The sequence below is a fragment of the Nymphalis io genome, chromosome 5 (assembly GCF_905147045.1).
Source record: "Nymphalis io chromosome 5, ilAglIoxx1.1, whole genome shotgun sequence".
NCBI lineage: Eukaryota > Metazoa > Arthropoda > Insecta > Lepidoptera > Nymphalidae > Nymphalis > Nymphalis io.
Genome location: NC_065892.1, coordinates 11,564,636 through 11,591,070, shown reverse-complemented (window position 1 = coordinate 11,591,070; position 26,435 = coordinate 11,564,636). Strand labels below are relative to the sequence as shown.

Here is a 26,435-nt window from a genome sequence, read left to right as displayed (position 1 = left end):
TAAAGAGTTTTTCTTTGTGACCAAACCTTCATTGTGTCAAATTAAAACTGCCATTTGTGTGTTCACCTATTGGCATTGGAGCAGCATGGTGGAATACGCTCCAAACTTCCTCAAAAGCAGAAGAGGCTTGTGACTAGTAAGACTACTTTAATAATATATTCATGACAAACCTCCATTTTCATTTCATAATAAGTCATGGGATTTACATACAGTAGACATAAACTTTGTAACGATTGAAAATGGAAAAGCTATATTGAATATGTAACATTAAAGTAGTTGTATTGACTAAAGTTAAAGAGAGCAGAGGTGATTATCGAACAGTAGTATCGGAAGGATGTGTGATTGATGTTAATTTGTATTATTTATAGTATCCGATTTATTTTAATTTTATTTATTATTATTATTATATTTTAATTTAAGTTTTAATTATAATATCCTTTAACAAACAAACAATGTTAAATCTTATTTTTAAAATTGCAATTGAATACTTTTGAACGTGTTCTGGGATAAAAAATAAATTTAATAGCTATATTTTATCTGTTTTTAATCAACTACATACTCCATTTCATCTTATTCGAAATGTAACTGTCAGATCCATTACATTGTATTGTTCTAGTACCAATTACTCAATTGGTTAATGAACGTGTTTATGAGCTGTGTTGGCTAACAATCACCTGACTACATACTTGCATCGATTAATACATAAAACCATCATCTCGGAACTGGAATTAAAGATTTCATTAAAAGATAATTGTGATCGTCTTAACCTTGAATAGGCTAATAAAATTAATTGTTAACCAAGTAATCGTATAGCGTAGATTTTATTTTATCTTAAGAAAAAATTAAAAGAAACTCACGAATAGGCATACATATTTAATTTAATCATTTTTTCACCTGTGTGTGCGTTCGCAACTATTTTAATTACCATATAAAATTTAAAGTCAGGCAGATTATTTTGAATCTCAGTCGACTTTTTTTTTAGTTCAATTATATTAAAAAAAAAAAAATAGTAATTGTCGAGTCATGTCTAGAGATATGGTTGTATGAAAAGTTTGGTAAATCGTAAAATTGAAGAAAGCGTTGAATAAGCGAACACCGCAAAACATGCAAAAACCGAAATCAATGTACCGTAAAAGCGACTGAATGTGCTCGGATTGAAGTGCATTTTTTATCATTTAAGGCAGCTGTGATGATCACAAAACGATTAAACTAATTTTTATTTTTAAATTAATTACAAAAGGGTAATAAAACATGAAATATTTTTTATATAGAGCTTTAATTAAAACTTAAAGAAATAAACTTACTCTGGTATTGTGTTTTAATTTTTTATTTAAACAATATAATATATATATATATTTTAATTTAATTTAATAATTCATAAAAATATATAACATATTAAAATAAACAATAGAAAATAAAATCATTTACATATGTGACTAAAAACTTACCCATTAAATAGAACACAGGCATTAAAAAAATATCGAAGTTAGCTTTTACTTCTCCAGACAAGTACCGAATACATGTTTTTTGAATGGAGACAGTGTTGTTGTATTATGTCGTTACATAATTGTGATGTTAAAAAAGTCTCTCCATTAAACCGAATTCTGTCTTTTCATTACGAACACAAATGTCATGTTCTCTTTTTGCTTTAACCAATTTGTGGGTAATATGATCGTGGATAAAACGGCTATTTTCACATAAAACCTCAATCCGGACATCGTTTAATAAATAAGGTACTTTATATTCATCCAACGTTCAAGACTCCAAGGAGTATTTACGTGTATGTTCGAATTCCATATAATTGACATTGGCAATGTTCCGGGCGCTTTCTTCACTCTTCGCTCGTATCAAGGTTACTTTTCTCTCACCTATGCCAAGCTGCTTGCTTGATGAGGCGCGTCGCCGTCCCCCTTTCAACTTTCGAATATACGTGACAGAGAATTCGCTCTGCGACCTAAGCTTACGACAAAAATAAGTTGTTAAAAGTGAAACAAAACAAAACATTTGCAGAAAGCAACTTTTACTTTCAGTTGTAAAAACATAGTTTTACGACAGGTAAATACTAAAGTAGATTTTTCTTTGTCAAGTATCAGTTTCTTTTATTTATATTTGATAATAAAACGCTTATTAACCACTATTACGTTGAACAAAGTAGTTGAAAATCAACGTTTGTAACATGAGATATATAGCATTTTCCTTTTCAGAGTAACCGGTTGTAACTCTTAAATATAAGTACCGTGAATAATGCCTATTACGCAATTTAACAAACAACTGTGTTCGGTTAACTTAGATACAGTTACACATGTTACAGTTAGACTAGAACGGTCTGATTACGGTCAGTAAATTGTAGGCCTTTTAACGATTGCTCTGAAATACGAAATTATAGGGCACTGTGGACAACTCGTTGCTCGTCACTCGACACATTAAACAACGGTTACCGAGAAACTGATTCAATAAGCTAAGTGCAATTTGTTGGAAATTAAATTGATTTAGTTGAGACTGAATATCAGCAATCTGGAATTTCTATTAGATTTTAATTTTTAAAAATAAGTAAAACATGTATACTATACAGTTGTTATGTGCACATGGTGTCGGTGGTCGGTCGGTTATCCGTGTTTCAGTGTAATCAAAGAGACGATATAAAATTGCTTTTAAGATATTGCCTACTTTTACGTAAAGTCTTCTTTCTTCTTCCTACCCTTATCCCTCTACGTGGGGTCGGCACTTTACGTAAAGTATGTTTTAAATAAATTTTAAAACTAATAAACAAAGTATAACCATATGCTTGTATGAGACATATAGATAAGAAGTTCATAAGCTTGTACAAGCGTACTAAATAAATATAATCAAAGTATTATTGTTTTGGCGATGACTAATTGAGATGAGCGAATCAGAAAGTGACTAAAATGTTTTTTCTTTACTAGGGTAAAGAAAAAATCATTTTGGTCACTGAGAAACTTTAGATAATGCTTGAGCTGGTAATAGCCATGGTTACCGTAAAATAACGGGCGAATTGTTAACCTTTTCATATTCCGTACAGTGCGAAACGAATTTAAAGTTTATGTTTTGTTGGAAGGAAAAAATTACGTTCTTGATATTACCATGTAACCTACTTTTCAAATATAATATTGACGTAAAGTATATATTTAATGTAAATTCTTAAATTAATTCACTTTTTGAGCTGCTTATTACGTTTTTTGAATATGATATAGGCCACAAAACGGCCTTTAAAGTTAATGTTTCGTGAAATGTTCGACGTCTCTTACAATAGGCTTGGTATATAAGTAAAGAGAATACAATTATGATACATATGAGTAAGTGTATAGACTCACTCATAGCATAGCATTTGTGGTATTTGTAATAATATGCATTGAGACTTGCTAAAACGGGTATGTCATGTGTAATAATAATAATAGTCCTCCAGACCGATTTCAGCCACGGCAGCAAATCTTAAGAGAGATTAGCCAACTGCGCAGGACATATTACAGTGCACAAGTGTGTGCGCAAACACAGGTGCACCTTCTATTCCCTAACTCTTATAATCCAATGGGACGGCAATCCGACAGGACCGGAAAAAGTTCAGGTGCAGGACCAACGGCTTTTATGTGCTTTCTGAGGCACGGGAATACACACTTCCAACTTCCAGGCTCCTATTGAGAATTTTCGACAGAAACTCAAAGTTTTTTCTTGGCCCGACCCGAGATTTTAACCCTTAATATATCATGTATTAAGTGTAGTAACTCTCACAAGCATTGATAGTCTTGTCTCTCTGCTAATAACCATTCAGTTTTTACACTACCGGATGTTAGTTACAATAATCATGATTGGATTACGTTCGTGGTTGAAAGCGGAAAGTTTCTGACGAGTCACTAGACTTTTTGCTGAATGACTTGACTGCGATTTTAAGATACGATCATATAAAATATAATGAATTAAAACAATTGATTCTATTGGATGAGTCAGTTAAATTGTTAGTTGAATAAATATCTTACGATTGATGGCCCAATTAGATCAATAAAGAATTACTTGCAATTGCTCTGTCATCTTATGCTTTGCCTTATCCATTATATTAATTAATCTGGTCTAATTATTTCGAGTTCGAGATTATTTCGAGTTTGCCACGATTAATTTAATTCATAAACACAATATATGAATATGTTAATAATTCAATAAAAGTAGGAATTAAGTCTTAAACTTTGATAACCGACTTACCGCATTCGAATGCGTTCATGGCATTGCGGTTACAAAAGTAATCGTAGTGGGAAGGAAGATACTGATCATTTGGTTGCAACCTCAGTCACTTCCCACGAGGTTACGCCCGGCCAAGGTAATTGTGTCATCAACGCGTTGCTGTATCTTTACAATATGCTTTGCATCTTCGTTAACTAATTATTGCATTGATTTGAGAAACATACTTACTAATATTACAAACACGAAAGTGAGTTTGTTTGTTTATTTATTACGCTTATTATATTAGTTTATTAACATATACATAGTTACGCTTTCACTTCTTAACTACTCAACCGATCAGCAAATTATGCATAGGAACACGTCAGGGGTACAGAAAAGAATATACGATAACACTCAAGCCCCCCTCCCCCTTCCCTCACGTGTAGAATAAAACTTTACGTGCTTTCGGAACCTCCTGAATGTAAATACTACCAAGTTCCATACTCCGGCCTACTACTGAGAATTTCTCGCCAGAAAAACCCAATATCGTTTTTTTAACTCGATTCGGGGTTTGAATCTAAGGCTCTTTGCAGACTTTGTAGCCTTATAAGATAGCCTCTATAGAATATACATATGTATATATGTATATGTAACTATATAGAAACAGGACTCCAAGGAGGCGAACAACATAACATTAATATAGTTTCAAGTGAAAGTTTTTGGTATTTTATGTTAATTAAAATAATATAGTATTTTATAATTGTTGTACGTAAACGAAATGCTAAAATATTAAGTCTCATTTAATAATCGTTAAAAACTTAGATCAAATGAGCTATGCGTAGAACAAATTGTAGGTTTTGTTGATCATACAATAATCATTGTTAGATTGTTGTCAATTGTGTTTTCAGATACAATGGTAATTATGGCAATGTTTTCCTAACAAATGGAAAAATAGTTCACAATGTGAACCAATTATTTACTAAATCTATAAATTGTAGTGAAGTGAAATTTAATAAAAATATGCGATAAAGATACAATATACACGTATTTTAAAACTGTCGGAAAAAAGTAGCTACTGAGTTACGGTTCTTAATTCTTATTATAATCTACATTTCGAAACTGTGCTAGCTTTTTTTAAATTCAATAACATGTCATGACCATTCCAAAGTGCTTCTTAGAGTTCACTTGAATAAAATAAAATTTGTTTTGATTAATTTAAACAACTAATAAAACAATGAATTGTATTTATGTTTATTACATGTAATTTTGTGTGGAATGTAAGATAGCGCATCGATTGCAAACATCTTGCTACATGCAAGCATACAACATGTCGTAATATAGATTTTAATCTATTATACCGTTTAAGTTGTAAAACTATTGCATACATACATATATAACTAAACTAGTTTGCAGGAGGTGTGTATATTAAACATGTTGCAGGTAGAATACCATCATGCTAATCCTGTCTATACGAGATCCCTCCGATTGCCGAAAGCCCGAATTTAAGCGAATTTGCTATAAAATGCGCACTAAAATATTTTATTTTTAATGCTACCCACACACGTTAATCTGAGCTGGGTTAGAGCAATAAAGTATAATCAGAAAACAACACATTGAACGTAAAAACGTAGCTCATTTAAATACATCCATAAAAAAATATAAAACGTTTAAATATTAAATTGATTGAACACAGATTTTTAGCACATATCCCGATTAGTATTACCTGTTGACTCAACATCCTATATTTAACCTAACTCTCACTACAAAGATGTTATCTTTGAAAATTTTATTAAAGAAATAAATAAAAATCTAGATAAATCTAATAAAATGTAGTTTTAATAAATAAATATCTAGATGATAATTATTGCAAACCAGCTATCAACCGCGTTGAATCTTACTGCTCCGACCATGATATGTAGCGTGATGTTATAGGTATAGTAAAAGCTCTAGCAACTATTGCTTTTCTGTGTAACGCAAAAATATTTTTCAAATTGACTGGACACTTGGATAGATATACTGGTTTATTCTGAGCTTAGCGCGTTCAAACAAACGCACTTTTAATTTATTATAATAATATTATTATAATTATTTTGTATATTTTATTATTATTACTTAGTAACATTGTTCATAGTTGATACCTCTATCTAAGTAAAATAATAAAATCCTATTTTTTTTAATGAATCTCAAGATTGTCAACTCTAACTTAAATAGAATTATAGATTATGACGAACACCTTCAATAAATAATTAATCAATCAGATTTGCCTGATTATGGTACTCTTGGACTCTAGTCTTAATGTTCAGAAAGTTTATATAAAGGTATGTCATTGCTCCAATAGTAATATATTCTTCAAGAAGGATGACTTCAAGATCACTAACGATATAATACGAGAAAATTAGAATGCTGCTGGACTGGCTTTGGATAAAAAAAAATCGAATTTATCAACCCACACTTTTTAATATCAAAATGAAGTATTAGAGGCGCTTCTGCAATAACTTGTACAAATGATTGTGTACAGATAATCTTGACCTACATAAGTAATTATATTGTTTTAATTACTGCGATGAAGACTGGGCAACGTAGGCCTTTGTTTTCAGCTTATAACATATTTTTTTACTTCAGCTGACTCTATAGATACAAAAAGGCACTAGTCAAATTGTAATTTATTTATTTTTTGAAATAGAGCTAGTCATTGAAAATATATATGGATTACATAATATTTAAGAATGAAGAAATTCTGCTAGAGCGTCTAATGAAAGTATTATTCATTTATTAATTTATTACGCGATAATGGTAGTCATTCAGTTGTGGTAGGGCTTTGTGCAAGCTCGTCTGGGTAGGTACCACCAACTCATCAGAATACATAATATTTAAGAATGAAGAAATTCTGCTAGAGCGTCTAATGAAAGTATCATTCATTTATCAATTTATTACGCGATAATGGTAATCATTCAGTGGTGGTAGGGCTGTAAGCTCGTCTGGGTAGGTACGACCAACTCATCAGATATTCTACCGCAAAACAGAAATACTCGGTATTGTAGTTTTCCGGTTTGAAGGGTGAGTGAGCCAGTGTAATTACAGGCACAAGGGACATAACATCTTAGCTTAAAGTTGGTGGTGTATTCGCGGTGTAAGCGATGGTTAACATTTCTTACAATGCCTATGTCTATGGGCGTTGGTGATCATTTACCATCAGGTGGCCCATATGCTCGTCCGCCTACCTATACTATATATATATATATAAATCTTCTTCGTGAATCAAAATAGTATACATGTACGTATAAATTATTTATTATTCGTTAACAATTATTTTATATATATATTATTATAAAATATAAATTAACTATTTTCTTTGCACTTATTTTTCTAGCCAATTTAAAAAAAGATAGAAGCAATTTATTTGAAAATGAAATCTAGTTATTTATTTTATTACGAGCGATTTCGATAATTATATCATTATTAGTAATTGAAAGAAAAAGTTTAAGTTATTGTAATAAAATAGAAAGTGAAACTCCACTTTCATCATAAAAAAATTAAAAGTGAATAAGAAATAAAAGTATTAATTTTTTCTTAGTGATAATTATTAAATAGTAAATAAACGAAGGATAACATTTATCCCGTCACACACGAAATAACAGACATCTGTTATTTCGTCAGCAATTAAACGCTCTGTCGGTAGTTAACAATTTGATATGTCGACAATTTTACGTTTATTGCATGAATGAATTTTTTTTAATATTGTCGTTTGCTTGTTTCATTATTAAAATTAATGTTCTTTACTAATGTTTACATTTTGTAAAAAATATACAAACATATGATGGAAAATATTTGACCTCCTTTATAATTTTATATATTTTTTTTTAAATACACGTATTATGTATATTGACTAGGAAGACGGACACAAGTACAAATAACGAACATCATGAATATAACAGAAGTGTTTTTTTTAAGTATTACCTTTACTTTATACTACATAATAATAATCTATACTTAAGCAAAATAATTTTTTTTTTGAACTTAGTAACAGGAGTTCGAATGACTATTGACGTCATCTTGAGTACTACGATCAGTTTACCAGTTACCGACTGTGGATACAGAATAATTAAATATTATAATAATATAGGAAACATAAATGAGGACGTAGCTATTATTCCAACAATTTTTTTTAGAAATAATAACGTCATGGAATTGCCATTTATAAGGATAAACGAAATTATTAATTCCAACTGATCAGTCTACAGTAACAGCCTTTTAATGTCCCACTGCTGGGCTAAGGCCACCTCTCCCTTTTGAGGAGAAGGTTTGGAGCTTATTCCACCACGCTGCTCCAATGCGGGTTGGTAGAATACACATGTGGCATAATTTCAATAAAATTGGACACATGCAGGTTTCCTCACGATGTTTTCCTTCACCGTCAAGCACGAGATGAATTATAAACACAAATTAAGCATATGAAAATTCAGTGGTGCTTGCCCGGGTTTGAACCCAAGATCATCGGTTAAGATTCACGCGTTCTAACCACTAGGCCATCTCGGCTTCTTCCAACTGATCGTGGTATGCTAATTTTATGTATTTAAATGTACTGATATGGACAATAACATTGTGTGTTTACTATCGGTATTTGCGTAGAAATGTTTGTATATGTAATTATTGTTATCATTTGTTAACAGCTGATATAAATAATCTTATGTTTTTATTTTAAATCGCTTAAATGTTTTCAAGGTTCTTCTGCTGAATATAAGTCTTTTCTAATGAGTATGATACTATGACCAGTCCTCTGTGCCCTATATCCAGCTTTGCAATCATTTTCTTGAGAACTAGTCGTAGTCCTATGTTTTTGCTCTGAGTTCTGATCCTGGAAACCATTTCGACGACTACATTTCTTGCAAATACAATTATAATCAAGCACATAATTTTTCAATATATTTTTTATAAATTATTAACGTGGTGACTACTTTCGCCACTCTAATTGCATTATTAAAATAAACCCATTCGTGCTAATTGTCGCGATAAATATTTATTATTAAAATCAGTTTTATTAAAATTAGCTGTCACATAAAACTACTTTCATCTACTTAGAAAATGTATTACTGCTTACTCGCGTTAAGAATAACAAGATCGAGTGTATTTAATAGGAAATAATCAGCAGTAATCCCCACAACTTATATTATCAAGCTTTTAAGAAAAACATAAGCATTAAAATGGTTATAATCTTCTCAATGTTTCTTATGGCTATTATCACTATTAATAATGTCTACAACATCATCAAATAATATAGAGATTTTGTTCACAAGCTAGCAAGCCATATAAAGATATATATAAATAAGAATAACACTGCAGTTTGATCAAATTATATTGCGCGAAATGACCATCGAAAAAGAAAAACAAAATTGAGCTGTACACTACTAACATTTCTAATCACATTTTGTTATTTATAAAAAAGACTAAATCTACTGTTACACTACGTTATTATACTGTTTTTAAAGTTCTTAGGAGTATAATTCGTTATTTGCTAGTAAGACTTTGTGCAAGCCCGTCAGCGTAGGGACCACCCACTCTTTCCACATTCCATCGTCAAAAAGCAATATTTAGTATTGTTGTGGCCCGGTTTGAAGGGCGAGTGAGCAACAAGGCATTAACTACAGGCACAAGGGACATAACATCTTAGCTCCCAAAGTTTGTGGCGCATTGGCGATATACGGAATTGTTAATATTTCTTACACAGCTAATGTCTACAGTGACCACTGATGACAGATGGTAATCAATGGCCCATTTGCGAATCCGCCTGAATATTTCATAGAAAACTTACTAAATTATCGTTGATTTTACGATACGATTTTAAAATACTCGTATGTCTCATATTAAATTTGTAATTTGTACATATCTTTTACATAGCTAAATACTTAACGGCGGTTGGCGGTTTTTCTCTCACACATTTAATAAGTGTTTTATAATGAATATCCGCTGCAATAGCCCGAAGGAAATCCGTTTACATAAATATGTTATTTCTTAGCTTTTAAAATATACAGTTAATAAACATAAAACTTAATTAATGAAGAAGGTTATAGATTCTAGTAATGTATTTCATAATTTAATGTAAGTATATACAAAATGATTATTATAGTTACCATACAATTCTCATTCAAATATTCATATCTAATATAATATTTAAAGGATACCTACTAAGTGGGTAGTAAATTAATGTAGTAGGTACTTCAATCATTTTTGCTTTTGTAATAAAAAAAACTTAAGAGATATAACGTCACTGTTCGTTGACGGAAATTCGTTGTTGCAAGTTTGGTTGCGAAGTTGCGAAACTAATAAAAAACATCCGAACAATAATGTGCCGCAACTGAAGCGAAGGGATAGTTAACCGATTCGACACATATCCGATACAGTATTTATGATTTGCGTTTAACTTAACTGGAATATTTTTTCTTTTGTTTTCTTTACATAATCGCTGGAGATACTTTTTATTTAATTTTATTTTTACTAATCCAACCATTTTTCATAGTCATATTCACTAATATGTATACATATATAATATAAATGTATATATACATATATCAGTCGTCACGCGATTTCCTAAAATAACCGCCCGGTTGACTTGAAATTTGTCACAGTTACTTCTTCCCTGATATAGACGTTCACTAAGAACGGATTTTACGCAAATCCTATCCAAAATACATTTTCCTTATTACCTACCGCGAAGTCACTGTTGGTCGGGCTTTGTGCAAGCTCGTCTGGATAGGTACCACCCACTCATCAGATATTATATATCTATACAGATATCTATCTTTGTCGCACTTCAAAAAATGGAATTCCTTACCAGCTCACGTGTTCCCCTCCTCTTACAACCCGGGTTCCTTCAAACGAGGCGTGAAGAGGCATCTTGCGGGCCGGCAAGGCGAAGGCGGCTAGTGCAGAACGTTTTTCCCGTCTGTACTGGCCGTCGTCGCGTTTGGACTCTACTACCACTTACCATCAAAGCAGTACTTGATATTGTTGTGTTCCGGTTTGAAGGGTGAGTGAGCCAGTGTAATTAAAGGCACAAGGGATATAACATCTTAGTTCCCAAGGTTGGTGGCGCATTGGCTATGTAAGCGATGGTTGACATTTCTTACAATGCCAATGTCTAAGGGTGTTTGGTGACCACTTACCATTAGGTGGCCCATATGCTCGTCCGCCGACCTATTCCATAAAAAAATCATATTTGTATTAAAGTTTTTTTTTTAAATACTAACTACTTAAAGCCGAGGCGATAAGCTACAATTTTTAAGAGACGGGGAAAAAGACATGTTAATGGGCCCACGCCTCACCCCTGCACTTACGCCTTAAATCTTACATATTAATGTATTCATTGTTAATGATGTTATCATATTGTTGATAATTCGTGGTTATTATTAGATAACTTCGAGTTAATGCTTAAATATTTTACAATAATCACATTAAGATCTAAATTATATAAGTAGGTAGATAAAATAAAAGCGAGAGTTGAGTTATGAGTAAATGTCAATACAGTGTGGCTTGCCAACATTTGGTTGTTTGAGCAAGAACTAGCTGACCCACTGGCGACATGTCACTAATACCATTTTTAGTCGATATTATTGCCCATTTTTAACCAGCCACAATTATTTCTGCGACTGTTAACGTGTTATTTAATTTATTTTTATGTTTTTATAAGTATTTAATTTCTTATGTTTCAAACTTACGGTACATGTATAATTCTCTAAAATAGGCTAAAAATCCGTTATGACTTGCATCCGATTTTATCCGACATTCCAACGGCGTGAATTAGCTACTAGATTTATATAATTTAAGTTCTATATGACTAATAAAGTAAGAAATCTAAAGGTCGCTGTATTTTATTGTTACGTTTCTTTCAAGTTATTCGACTACGTGTATGGGTTAAGTCTTGTAATCAGTGTTTAAAGCTGATTCATTTACCTTATTGACTTAAATATATAAACACACATACATACATTTTGATGATGATGACAATACAATTTAGAATATTCTAGAACATTTGTTTGTAAAGCTTTTTAATTGTATTTTAAGTTAGAAATACACATATCTTCTCTTCGGCGCAGTAATATTTAACTCCATAAATTATAATACTATTATAGTATAATGAATCGAATAGAATATTTGTTGCATTACATCATTCACGATACACTGCTGTATAAAATTATACATTACATAAGTAATAATACATTTTTGTATATTTTAGTAATTAATTTGTTTATCAACATTCGTATTTTATTGTGGAAATATATATAATGTTAAGTTATTTTGGAACGCATAGTTTTTAAGTTAAAAAATAGTGAGTTTGCTAAGTAGGTATAAGTATATTTAACTAAATGTACATACATTCGACTATTTAACATTAACATGATAAGTGAATCCTTAATAAGACCTTCATGCGCATTGTATAAACGTAGGTAATATATTAGTTATTAAATACTACAAAAACAATATTAAATACTACAGATACCAAGAATGCCTAATTGCAGTAATAGGTATTACAAGTTAGGTTGAAGAAGCATTTTAAATATATTTTTGGAAAATGTACTTATTTAATTATTTCAATAGTAATGTATAGAAGAGCCATTCCTTATAATTTAATTTGCTTTGATAGGAAAAAAGAACGATAAGGTGTTTGAGACATAATTTCCAAATATTTATATTATTATATTCATAGTTCAATTATATTCTATAATTACAGCTCATAATTGATCTAATGGTGTGTCAATTGGCCTATCTTGGCACTGAGAATTCGGCCATTTTTTTTTGTAAAATACCAATTAATAATATATTAAACAATAATGAACTAACGACAAAGTAACTATATGTTATTTTGTCATCAAATTCGCATTTTCTATTGTTTGTCATTACAATAGGTACAAGTAAAATTTCTCAGCAATATTATTTATCTTAAAAAAATCATATTATTTATCATATAAAATCTCTTTCTACTGAATATAGGTGTTATATACTGTTTGTTACTACTATTATTACTTATACCTAGTTTTAATGCCACGCTGCATACCTTGAGGTAGCAGCCGAATGAGTTGGCACGCCCGGGGACGGGGAAGTACAAATCATACTAAAAATCGGCGTAAAGTTGCAGCTAAGTCGAGTTTCGCTAGTCCGGGCCGCCCATACAAAAAAAAAACAAACTTTTGTAACTTATTATTATTAGAAGGATTAAAAATGTGACTTTGATAGTATGTTTAGCCAATTTTCAAACGGATTTGCAATTTAAAATTGACATAATATATAAAAGATTTATTTACATATTTACAGTCCGTTTTGAGGCTTTTAATCATCATAATATTAATTTTCCATATCAAAAACTAGATTTTGCGTAAATCTTAAAAATGAAAACGAATAAAAAAACTTACCTCATAATAAAGTATAGTAATAGTCTGCTCACTGCTAGTAAAATGCCTTATTTTTGGAGTATTGGTGGAGCTTATTCAATCACTGTGCTCCAATGCGGGTTGGTGGAAATAAATTTGGAAAATTCCATTCGATACATGAAGGTTTTCCCTCCACATTTTCCTCCACACCCGCGTACAATATGAAATTCAACCAAAACTTAGTGGTGCTCGTATGAACCTTTACCTTTCCATCTTTAATTGATCGGTTAAGATTCAAGTGTCTTAGCCACTAGGCCGTCTCGTCTTTTCATATTAGTAAACACACAATTCGTTATAGTATGATTGATTCAAATAGATATTGCGTTACTTTTCAACCTGGAAACGTATGATTGTATTGTAATTACCTTATCGACAAAAAATATACTCGTAAAAGATTACTTACTGTTTCACACATATGTATGAATGGCGATAACACGTACAAAATGCATAAAGTTTTTTCAACCATAACGGTCCACTTAACATTATTTAACTACATTTTGCATACATTGTCTTGATTTTTTTCTGTAGTAATATATGGTAAACCGCGTTTATATTATTCAGGAAACATTGAAAATTTAAATTTATTTGTTTATGTGATATTTTGTAAACAATATGCATAGTTATGAATTAAACTGAAGATTTTTTTTAGTTTGAAGGTGCTCATCCCAAAATCTACCAATAAGATTCGAAAAGTCTAAATCACATGAAAAATCACGCTACGACCCACGGGGGCGGAGAAGTAACGTTTAACGTGATATCGCGCGGAACAGCTAATTATAAATGTTTTTTAAATCAAACGACTGCTCTCTCTATCTATAATAATTTATCTATTACAATTATTATAATTATTAAACACAATTGAAATAAAAATAAAATAAAATTTACGTATAAAATATTTAAATATAAAAAGAAATTAGTTTCGTTTTATAAGTAGGTATAGAGCTAAATAATGTTCAATATTAGCCACGTTCAAGTTCAAGCCTCTTTGTTTTGAGAAATCTGCGGCTGGTAGAGGCTTACAATCGAAGGGTCTCGGGCAATGACCTTAAGGCGCCGGCGCGCATACCACTCGGGGTAAAAATAGACCGCAGCCTGCGCACGCGCAGATTTCAAATGGATTCGCTAACCAGGAATGCATGGCCCATGGGATGATTCGATGTAAAATAGGAAATTTAAAATAGGATTTCATACATTAAAATGGCTACTACATTATATTTTCAGATAAGATGAGCTTAAGAATAACATTATTTACTACTTTAAACAAATGTCTACATGAAGGAATTCGAATCGATTTCAATAAGGTGTATTGGAATGGTAATTTACGATACAATAGATTGAAATCTATTTGTAGCCTTCGTTTATAGTGAATAGAACCTAGTCGATTCAATACATATAATCAAAAACTGCATTAATAAGTCACGCAATCATCAAAGGGACACTTCCCAGTCGGCGTCACGAAAGGCGATGTCACGTAAGTAATACATAACCGTTTCTAATTAACATACAAAGGCTGCACGCCCACCGAGAGTTGGCCATAATCAACTCTCGACATACCATTTACGGAACGTAAGATCTCAGCTAGTCTATGCCTTTTTAGTAACTTATCTAACTCCACAATGGAACCGCGGAGACGAATAAATCATACAAATACATACAAATTTAATAGCGATCGATACAAAATATTGTTCTTGTTCGAAAATTCCGATCTGAACAGTACTACTATTACAAATCACATACTACATTTAGAAGTTTTTTCTAATCTCTAAATCTAATCAAAGGCTGCTCATATTAATAGTTAAATTCAATTTTCTGGTGGTAGGGCTTTGTGCAAGCTCGTCTGGGTAGGTACCACCCACTCATCAGATATTAGTACTTGGTATTGATGTATTCCGGTTTTAAAGGTGAGTGAGCCAGTGTAATTACAGGCATAAGGGCATAACATCTTAGTCTTCAAGGTTGGTGACGCATTGCCAATGTAAGCGATGGTTGAAATTTCTTACAGTGCCAATGTCTATGGGCGTTGGTGATCACTTACCATCAGGTGGCCCATATGTTCGTCCGCCTACCTATACCATAGAAAAATAATAATTTAGTATATCATGTTTTAAAATGGTTTTGGCCGTATTCATGTATTTATGTATTCATTGCACTTTACGGTACGAATTTATATGAGCTATTTTGGTAAAATTAGTATTTTTTTATATTTTAATTTAGGAAGGCAGTCGAGCAAATAGTAGTATTTAGATAAATAAGCTGATACTGGTTAATTTTAATCATAGACATACTTCTTACATTGCCAACGTGCCAGCAATACCTACCTACATAGTATTGATGATTGAAGATTCATTGGTTGAGTGGTTGATACTCACCAGACCGTTTGACACTCAGACGGGCCTGAACAAACCCAAGAAAAATAGTACTTTAATATAATGTATGTTAGTAAAATAAAATAAAACTTATCGATGACACTGTAATTGCTTTGTAAAATGTTTACCGGGGACATAATAGAATTAATTGAGCGTGAAGGAAGTCGCAAAAAAAGTTTTGAATTGATAATTTGCTAAAAGAAGGTTAATGATCATTACCACAACAAAAAGTACGCAAGACACGTATACTTCCTAACATTATCGAATGAATCACCTATAAGTTTGCGTGGACTTGTAGATTTTATTAATCTCAACACGCAATCTTAAGAACCGGTAGCTGTGCAATGAGGTGAGGGTCTATCAGCGGCTCCCAAAAGACATTGTGAGAACGGGACACGTAACGTAGGTAATGATATGAAACCGGTTGTAATGTCATTCCGAATGACTCAAGTACCGTAATGATTCAAAGTAAGGCGATAACAGATGCAATTTGATAAAGATTGCGATTCAAATATTATGATTATTTAGAAACAGAATCTTGTTCAGTTTTATTTAGAAACAAGCTATTAACAGCAGTTTCGCTTGTCAATAAAGAATAATACATTAAACTAAATTAAATAAGTATGACGTTTATAGATCTCCATTTAATAGCTGCGGAGTTAATATTTTTTCAGTTTATCTGTATATAAAATTTTATTAAAATCGGTCAGCTGTTTCATCGAAAAACAAAAAGAAGGACAAATATCATCGAGACGCTCGTGCACCTCACGTGCAATAAGATAAAAACTGAAATTTATTAAAAAAACTTTTTTTAATAAGACATTTTATTGTTTTTTTTCTTTTTTTATAACTATTGATTGATGTATCTGAATAATTTGTCTTAATATATATTTTTTGAGCCTGTTGCTAACACAGTTTAATTCATTATTATTATATTATTACAATTACAACATTATCATTAATTATTACTAGCATTATTTTAACTTGATATTATATTATTAGATATGTCATAGTTATAGGGCGTCGGCGTGTCTTTGCGAGACGAAGGCCTCCTCCAGTTCTTTTCTTGTTTGAGTTATTCTGTGCCATATTGGACCCTGCATGTTTTTTTATGTCATCAGACCAACGTTTTCTGTCTTCCTCGTTTCCTCTTTATTTGGTATCTAGGGATCCATTTTGTTATGTCTTTCGTCCATTTATTTCTTTCTATTGCGTCCATTTATTAATGTAATATAACCTTCGTAAATTGCTTGATTATATATTTCTGGTTTAGGTGTAAATAATATAATAAAAACACTTCTCATATCATAGTTACTTCAATTTTGTAGTTGTAAAGTATGTATAAATGAATTTACCTAGATAAGTATTGAGTGAAGTTAATTTCACGCCAGTTATTTCTTTATGATTTCATTTTATGTGAATCATGTGATCTGAATCTCCCGTCCTGAGTACAATGGCGATCTCACGAGTTGTCTCAGCGTTTATAAAGGTCTGGTTCAAGGCCTAAATTACTCGTTGTTTATATACATATTTTCCTAGTCATTAACTGATGTCACGGGAAAATCATGCATGCAATTTGACGTTATTTCGCGTAAGGTAATAAAATGCGTGAGTAAATGTAATTAGTATCATTATCTGATTGGTTGGTTGTCCGCCACGATGCGAAATGTGAAGGCTCATATGCTAATTGTATTATTCCGGATTGGCTATGCAAAATATATCACTTACGAGTAGTCGTCTCTTATGTCAACGATGGTTTGAATTAAGATAACTCCGATCAAACCTGGCGGAAACCACAAAGTACAATAATATAATATTATCTGCAAACCTAGGTCTATAATTTATTTCAAATAAAATAATATCTGTACTTACCTAAATAGGGTTTTTTAATGTATGAATAAAATCTTGCGCGCAGGTAAAGACGAAAAGAACTAACTGATCAAAAATTAAGTTGTTTAAAAGTAAATATAGTGAAATTTCGAATAATAAGAACTTTCGAAACAAGACTTTAGATTTCAATAATGTTGTGATGTTATTGTGATGATAAATTTGTTTAATATGTAAAGTGTGTACTAATAATCACATAAATCCAATATAATTATCAGTTTCTTTTTTAGATTTTTGCTCACACCCTAATTTCTAGAACGAGTTTACCAGAGATAGTAGGATTTCATTGCTTAAAATGTTTAGTAAATTGTTAATTATTATCTGTTAGAAAGTTAAATCGTTAACGAACATTTTATACATTAATATTATGTAAATTCCATCCATGACATCGTAGATATATATTTTCATTCTAAATATATATATATATATATGCTTTTAAATAAAAAATATAACAGTACAGTACAGTAACAACCTGTTACTGTCCCACTACAGGGCTAAGGCCTCCTCTCCCTTTTGAGGAGAAGGTTTGGAACTTATTTCACTACGCTACTCCAATGCGAGATGGTAGAATACACATGTGGCACAATTTCAATGAAATTAGACAAATGCAGGTTTCCATGTTTTCCTCCACCGTCAAGCACGAGATGAATTATAAACACAAATTCAGCAAATGAAAATTCAGTGGTGCTTGCCTGGGTTTGAACACACGATCATCGGTTAAGATTCACGCGTTCTAACCACTAGGCCATTTCGGCTTTTATAATTAATATAACGTTCTGTCAGTACTTCTATGACGTTACATCCGACCAGACAGTTTTAGATACCTACTCAATGTCATACAAAGGATATGACACAGATTAGGTTTATTTTGAAATAACAACGAAAGGTCATTTATATACGAAATTAAACACTCAAATAAAGGCCCTATGTTAATACTACTTAAAGGATTAATAAATATGTCTTTTGTATATTAATTGTTTTGATGGATAAGACTTTATTTTTAATTCATAAAGTTTAATAAAAGTTTTGGTATTATTGAGTAATCTATAAATATTTCAAACTAATTCGTTTTTTTGCAGATGATATGAAGCATTGGAGTTTAAAATGCGGAGACATGACTTCGCAGAATATTGTCTGATGTTTTCACGATGACAGAGGTAAGCGACTACACTAACACATTTTCTCAATAAACATGATTCATAGACATGGCCGATACGATATCTAGCGACAATGTTCTCTTTAAAATAACAGCGAACAAAAAATAAAAATATGCTTGTCAATTATACGATTCCTTCTAATGCTACTGGAGCGACTGGTTTTGCTCATACCTATTCGTCGATAATGCAAAAGAGTTACTAGTAGGTATTTAGTTACTTAGGTCTTTCGTCTGGTATTTCGTCGGTGGTTAACTGTCTCCTCTCCTCTTATCGGTTTTAATCAATACTCTCTCTCTGCATTACATTTATTTCTGTAACTTTGTTGTGTTGTGTTCTTTACATCATTTGTAGTAAAGTATAAATACATTTTACTAATAATTTTTACTAGCCTATTTACTAGTCTTGTATATAAGTTGACTTTAAAAAAACATCCTACCAATCCACATTTACTTAAATAGTTATAGACAAAAAGTATTTTATTTAAATCGAAAATCGGTTAAAAAATATTTCCGGATGCTATAAAGGTATCCATTATCTTAATTGAATCATACAAACACCTATTAAGCGTTTTTTTAATAATCAAAATATGCTATGCTATTTCTTAATAACTTGAAGGTTGAAACATTTAGTTCCAATTCGTGTAATAAAATTATACATAAAAATCTAATGTCGATTTAACGATCATAAATGACTTCAATGATCTTTATTCGCAATTATAATGTGTTACTTTATTTTAGTGACAGGCAATGTCGCAGTCTGCGCTAGGCTTGGGAGGTGAGCGGCGCTATTCTGTGCCCTCTAACCCCATGATGCATGATCCACGAGGAATGCACTCTGAAGATTTACATGCTTGGTCTATTTACAGGTTAGAAAATTTATATTTAAATATCTATATTTATTCTAACAAAAAGTTATTAATATCAAATGTTTACTTAATTTAAATGAAAGATTTTTCATTTTAAATGAGCTTACATTTTCTTTTCGACCGCGATCATATCAGATTGGAATGGTATGTGTTGTAAGGTCTCGGAAACGAGGTTCAGAAAATACCTATGCCTAAGAATTTTGTTATTTGTAACAAGTAGGAAAATGGGAGACTTGATGGTACGTGGTCACTACAGATCATAGATATTGGCGTTAATAAAAATTATACATTCCTTACCATCGCCAATACGCCATCGACCTTGCCAGCTAAAAAGTTATGTTCCTTGTGCCTGTAATTACACTGGTTCACTCACCCTTTAAGTCAGTCACTCACAACAATACTTTGCCTATAACAATACTATGGCCGCTTATCGGTAAAATAAGTCATGAGCCGGGTGGTTCCTACCTAAACGGGCTCGCACAAAGTAATCCAAGTAATAATCCATATTATACATGGCTTGCAGCTTTGCGACGATGTTCGAACGTTTGATTTCGCTATAGTAACTCCTGAAGCGACGATACACCGAATCAAATACTTCAAGCATTGTATTTAGCGTAGCTATCCAGAGAAGAACGCGGTACTCTATAAAATTTCGAATATGAAGAGCTGATCTAGCGTGAAGTACCGCTTAACCTTATACATTATTCCAAGCTTTTTTGTGGTATTTGATGAAAACTCCGTTGTTCATAATCGAAAAAATATGTGACGTAATATTCATTGTTTATTATTTTCAGGCAAAACCTAAATTCCGATTTCACTGACAGTGCTCTCGGTAGCACTGACAAAAGTCCTCTGCCATATGGAAATTTCCAGCTCCGTGATACAACAGTTCAATCCATCCTTTCTCACCCTAGATATGGACCCAAGTAAGTGTTTAAATCAATATAATACAAAATAATCTACTAATTACCATTTTTATAGTTGTTGTGTAGTTGAAGCTATTTTCAAGTTTGTAAACATGAAATAAAAAGCTAAACGTTTATTTCATTTTTGCAGATCAGCTCTCGGTTCTAATATGTACACATACCTTAAGTTCGGTTTGCCCCGTGTATTTCCGCCTAACCACAATGGCTCTCAACGTTCTGGAACTCCGAAACCAAAAACATCTATTGGAAGTGGCATGAAATCTGTTCCGAGGTAATTACCTTGCAGATATTTTTGATATTTATTTAAAACGTTGTAAATAGATATATATTAAGTATTTTTTTCAGAATACAAAGACAGACCCGCGGTGTGCGTGAAACATCGTCTGGCTACGATAGCTCGGACAACGAAACTTCAACTAATTATAAATATAGCCGTAAATATCGTTCTGACCCTGACTTCAGAATGCAAAATCTTCACACTTCGTATCAGGTAAACTTACAACACCTTTAGTATAAGATAGAATACGTACAAATTTGTCGAATGTAAGTATTTTGGTAAAAATAAACAAGAACGATGCATATTCTTGATACAGCACGCCACTGGGGTTCCTTTGGTCGCAATGCAACAGGCCGGCATACGTGGGGAGTCACATTGGAGCAACTCAAGACATAAATCAATCAGTGAAGCAAACTTGTTAGGAATCGACTCCAAGCCCACCCGATCGTATAATAGAAGGAACAGTGTTGCGGATTTTGTACCAGACAACGACCATCAAAGGTAAGCATATGACTTATAAAGACAAATAAATAAATTTGACATTAAATTGAATTATATTGATAAATTTGGTCGAGACTTTGAATTCTTGAACATTAACCATTACTTTGAAAGTAAAATTTAAAAGGAAAAGTGAGTAAATAATAAGCAATAAATCATTTTATAAGTAGTTAAACGGATAAGTGTTTATTATAAATAATGATACGATCAGAAGTGCTGTAGTGCATAACATAAATATTAGCAAATCGCATGGCTATGTTTATCTAAGGTTTGATTATCTCTAATCCGTCTCTAACTGGAATAGGTTTGCATTACGCTTCTCAATTGATGACATTAAAATTTACTCAAGTGTCACCGAGTAATTTTATGATTTTGATATGGTTGCTCAGCTTAAATCAAAATTATTCATTATTTTTCATTCAACGATCCGATATGGCCTAGTCAATAGAACGGGTAAACCCATACTAGCATAGGTTTGGATTAGTTGTGATCGTATATACACTAACAAAAAATAATAATCGAAAAAATATTTTAAAAGTACACTTCAGTCATAATTTTACACGTAGGATGGTTGATTCTACAGATAAGAAGTCAAGACAATCACTAAAATCAGAATAAATTTTTATGTTACTTTAGCTACCTCATGCCATCCTCTCACCTCGGCGGACGAATGTCAAAAGCTGGAAGTCACATGTCGATAGCGCAATCACGAAAGCATTCCACTTTACGACCTGGAGACCATCTAGACGGCTACACGCATTCCGCGTACATCTATCCTAATTATTACGTGAGTATAAGTGAAACAAAGACCTAAATTTCTTATGATGTATTTGTTTGCACAATTTGCAATACTAGATTGTATTATGCCTAGATAAAAAATTGTGCAAAATTTCAGCTCAATCGGTTGGGTTAAAATTCAGTTACAAGACTTGATTCATATATACTAAAATATGAAGCTAAATAGAAGCTTATAAAAATCACATTAAATGACAAATCAATAGACTTTTTTCGGACAATAATCCTATGAAAAGAAGAGTAAATTTTTACCAACCCTTTCATGCCTAGAAGTTAAATAAATTGAGATTTTTTTAATGTATACAGGTAAACAATTTAGAAATAACATCACCTGAGAACAAATCGACATTACTCGTGTCAGGATTAAGTTTTGAAGTAAAATCTGGAGAAATTTTAGCAGTTTTGGCAACATCGCAGCAAGAAGCCACTGGTTTGCTGGATGTTTTAGCAGGCGCTAGAAAGGCGAGTATTCAAATATACTTCATATTAAGTAACATATATTTGATTATCACTTGATAACCTTTTCTTTCCCTGAAACTCAAAAGGTTCTCAAATTATAATTCAATACACTTTAAATACTAGGTATATAGATATTAACAATATTAGGTACATAGTTATCGATCGATAAATTTTCAGGAAGATAATATATAAAATGTATAATATGTAAATGTCATAAAGCGTAGATGTATTGTAATATATTATGAGTTGCGGGGAGAGACTCTCTCGCCAGATGTTTTAACAAGTCACTACCACAGAAACTGTCGGGCGACATAGTGCTGAACGGTCAGGCGGTGGCGTCGTCCACCCTGCGGCGCGTGTCGGCGTACGTGCGCAGCGACACGTCGCTGTGCGCGGCCATGACGGTGGAGCACACGCTGCGCTTCCACGCCGCACTGCGCCGCCCCAGGCACAACCACAACCAAATGAAGATGGACGACAGGGATCGGGTAACTTCACGTCTTCTTTAATATCTGTCTCATACTTGACAAAATACTTAGTAATTAGAAATCGTTATTTTTAATGGACATATATACATAATAATTTAACCAGTAAACAAAATGCATATTTTCAAGCTACAAGTGATGTTAAGTTTTAATTATTTTTTATTACGTCCAAATTGTGTACAGCTTACGATATGAGGTGGCTTGCTCTATTCTACACTAAAACTACTCTGATTTAATAAAGACACATTTAACGTATACCCAAATTTTATTTCAGATAAATCTCTTGATAGAAGAGTTAGGATTAGAACAAGTACGCGACACAAATGTTGTTCGTCTAACTCGTTCTGAGATCCGTCGCTTGAATGTCGCTTGTCAATTACTACTCGATATGGCGATATTAATTCTCGATCAACCTACGAAAGAAATGGACATTTTCGATACCTTTTTCTTAGTGGAGTATTTGAGGAACTGGGCGAGTTCAGGCCGTGTTGTTATTATGTCCTTGCATCCGCCTACCTATGAAATATTCGCTATGCTCACTAAAGTAAGTTAAAAAAATTATATACAGTATACATAATTATTTAAATACTAAGACGGGTGTTTAAATTTACCAGACGTAATATAATAAATCGTTCGTTTGTTATAGAAAATCATTATATATTCAACAACTTTTAATATTTCAGGTAGTTTTAATCTCAGCCGGCCGTACGATGTTTAGCGGTTATAGAAGAGACATGTTGCCATATTTTGCCTCCATTGATTACCCATGTCCCGCTTTCAAGAACCCCTCTGATTACTATCGTATGTAAAACATTTTACTTTTAAGGTTTCCTGTGTTTTTTTACGTTTAATTAATAATAAACTTCCTTTTGTAGTTTAGAACATTTAGCTTAATTTTATGTAACATGTTATTTACAACTACACATACCTACAATTAATACTAACTAATTAATAAATATTGGTTAAAACACTCGTTAACAATATTAGATATGCTAATAAAAGAATTAGTTATAACAGTAATAAAAACATTCTAATTTTTTTTAATTTTGTTATGTAAAAAAATGCAAAAATGGAAACTAAATAAGCTTGAGTGCTATGCTACAATTCCCAACATCAAAAAACAATATCGAAATAAAAGTATAAATTGTTGACAGTGGACCTAGTGACGCTAGACGATCTGTCCGCCGCCGCCATGCTGGAGTCGTCGGGCCGCATCGAGGCGCTGGCGGGCGTGTTCGCGGGCGCGCAGAGCGCTCCCGAGCCGCCGCCGCCCGTGCCGCTCCCCGCGCCCGCCGCCCGCCCTAACGTACTCCTGCAGGCCTTCGCGCTCATCGAGTTAGTACAATACGACACAAAAAAATAATCGTTCTTAATTCTTTGCAAACTGCATGGACTTAGCAGATTTTTACACGTAACAAATACAGTTAATAGTGCGCCAAAGAACCTTAGTCACAGATGAGTATCTATGTAGTCGTTCTCAAATATAGAAAAAGTCAAAGATAGAATAAAATATAGGTATATTACCTTTCAAAACCTTTATATATATAAAATAAATTTTATTTCTAATTTTATTTTCTTATTTCAGAAAAAGTTTGCTGTACACGCAAATGACGACATTGTCGAACGTTATAACTCGAATATTAATAGCAGCCGTCATGTCTCTTATCACTGGCACTATTTTCTGGGACCTACCGTCAACAGATGCAAAGGTACAAAACAATGTCCATTAATAATTCAGCTTGACTTATTAATATAATTTATAATAAACAGGTTTTGATAAGATTTGAGCAGATTATGTTTTTAATTTATTGCATGACCTAATGCTTAATAAACAATACATTTTATTTAATTAACTTAATTATTTCTCACTAGGTTACGGGTTCAAATATAATGTGTTTTATGTTGTACATCAAATAGTTTTTAAGCTGTACTAAAAAAGTATGCAATTATTGCATTTATTAAACAATCCAATGAACTTCAAAATAATTAATATTTTTTTATATATTTATCGTATTATATTATAAGAATCTTATTTTAAATTGAAAAAAGCAATTTTAGCCGGGATGAAAAGATAGAGCGATCTCTTTAAGTGTTTTTATTTTATTTTGCCTAAGGAATTATTGTAACCATTGTATAAGGGCACCGTAAGGAGCATTAGTCGTTCCTTACATAATACTGTGTGCTCGTCATAACACCGGCCCACGTCTCGTGCCCCCAGCTGAGCCAGCACGACCGCGTGGGCTACCACTACAGCGTGATGTGCGTGTGCGCGTGGCCCGCGCTGCTGTGGCTGAGCGCGCGCGAGGCGGGCGCGGCGCGCGCGCACGTGGAGCGCGACGTCGCCGTCGGCCTCTACTCGCGCACCGTCTTCGTGCTGGTCGATGTGAGACACCTTTATATCTATTCAACATTAGATACATGTATATAAAATATAAAGCTGTGAAATAACTGAGACACATCCACTATTACTTGAAATGAGCTTAAACGAGCACAAAAATTCTACGATTTATTATATTACTATTACCTACTGTTACAATTTTGATTTTCAGCAATTTTTGGAAGTTTGGTCGGCCATACTGACGTGGTTGGCATATTTGGTTCCGAGCTATGCTATGAGCGGCTTGTATGCACAGTCACTTGGATCTTTCGACGGCTTCTATATTTATTTAGGTAAACGTTCATTTTGTTACAGCGAAATTCAATATAATTGTAATGAACTATTGATTATAGCTTTGCTTTTTATGATATGCTCAATAGCGTTACTATTCAAAAACAAATTTGTGTATTGGATTGGCTTAGAATATTATTGTTGATTTTCCAGGGTATATGCTGTTATATTTAATAAGCATACAAATGCTGTGTCGAGCGGCTATATTTTTAATACCGATGCAAAAAACCGCGTCAATTCTGTCTGGTTTCTGTCTGTTTCTCACCACTCTTGTAAATGGAGTAATGTTACACCAACAAGATCTACCATACTATGTCAAATGGTTAGAATACGTGTCCCCGTCAAAATGGACGCTACCGGAGATTCTGAGACGGGAATTGAGTGAAGTCGCATTGAGAAGCAGTATTAGTAAAGATTTAAGATGCACTAATAAACAGGTTTGTTTCTTTAAAGTTATTTG

At 32.5% G+C, this 26,435-nt stretch overlaps 1 protein-coding gene across 2 annotated transcripts in view; it reads left to right on the top strand.

Moving 5' to 3' along the window:
• LOC126768621 (ATP-binding cassette sub-family G member 8) overlaps positions 1 to 26,435 on the top strand; it is a 40,675-nt gene that overhangs the window by 11,876 nt on the left and 2,364 nt on the right. For both annotated transcript variants that reach the window (XR_007669249.1, XM_050486817.1), the window contains exons 2-17: positions 18,925 to 19,002; positions 19,740 to 19,867; positions 20,662 to 20,793; positions 20,924 to 21,064; positions 21,139 to 21,283; positions 21,387 to 21,571; positions 22,205 to 22,355; positions 22,670 to 22,825; positions 23,119 to 23,310; positions 23,582 to 23,851; positions 23,991 to 24,108; positions 24,462 to 24,642; positions 24,893 to 25,016; positions 25,526 to 25,690; positions 25,857 to 25,977; positions 26,129 to 26,412. Coding sequence is in view for 1 of the 2 variants with exons in the window: in XM_050486817.1 (XP_050342774.1) it covers positions 19,749 to 19,867; positions 20,662 to 20,793; positions 20,924 to 21,064; positions 21,139 to 21,283; positions 21,387 to 21,571; positions 22,205 to 22,355; positions 22,670 to 22,825; positions 23,119 to 23,310; positions 23,582 to 23,851; positions 23,991 to 24,108; positions 24,462 to 24,642; positions 24,893 to 25,016; positions 25,526 to 25,690; positions 25,857 to 25,977; positions 26,129 to 26,412 (2,484 nt within the window). In the remaining variant the exon portion in view is untranslated. The remainder of the gene's footprint in view (positions 1 to 18,924; positions 19,003 to 19,739; positions 19,868 to 20,661; positions 20,794 to 20,923; positions 21,065 to 21,138; positions 21,284 to 21,386; positions 21,572 to 22,204; positions 22,356 to 22,669; positions 22,826 to 23,118; positions 23,311 to 23,581; positions 23,852 to 23,990; positions 24,109 to 24,461; positions 24,643 to 24,892; positions 25,017 to 25,525; positions 25,691 to 25,856; positions 25,978 to 26,128; positions 26,413 to 26,435) is intronic.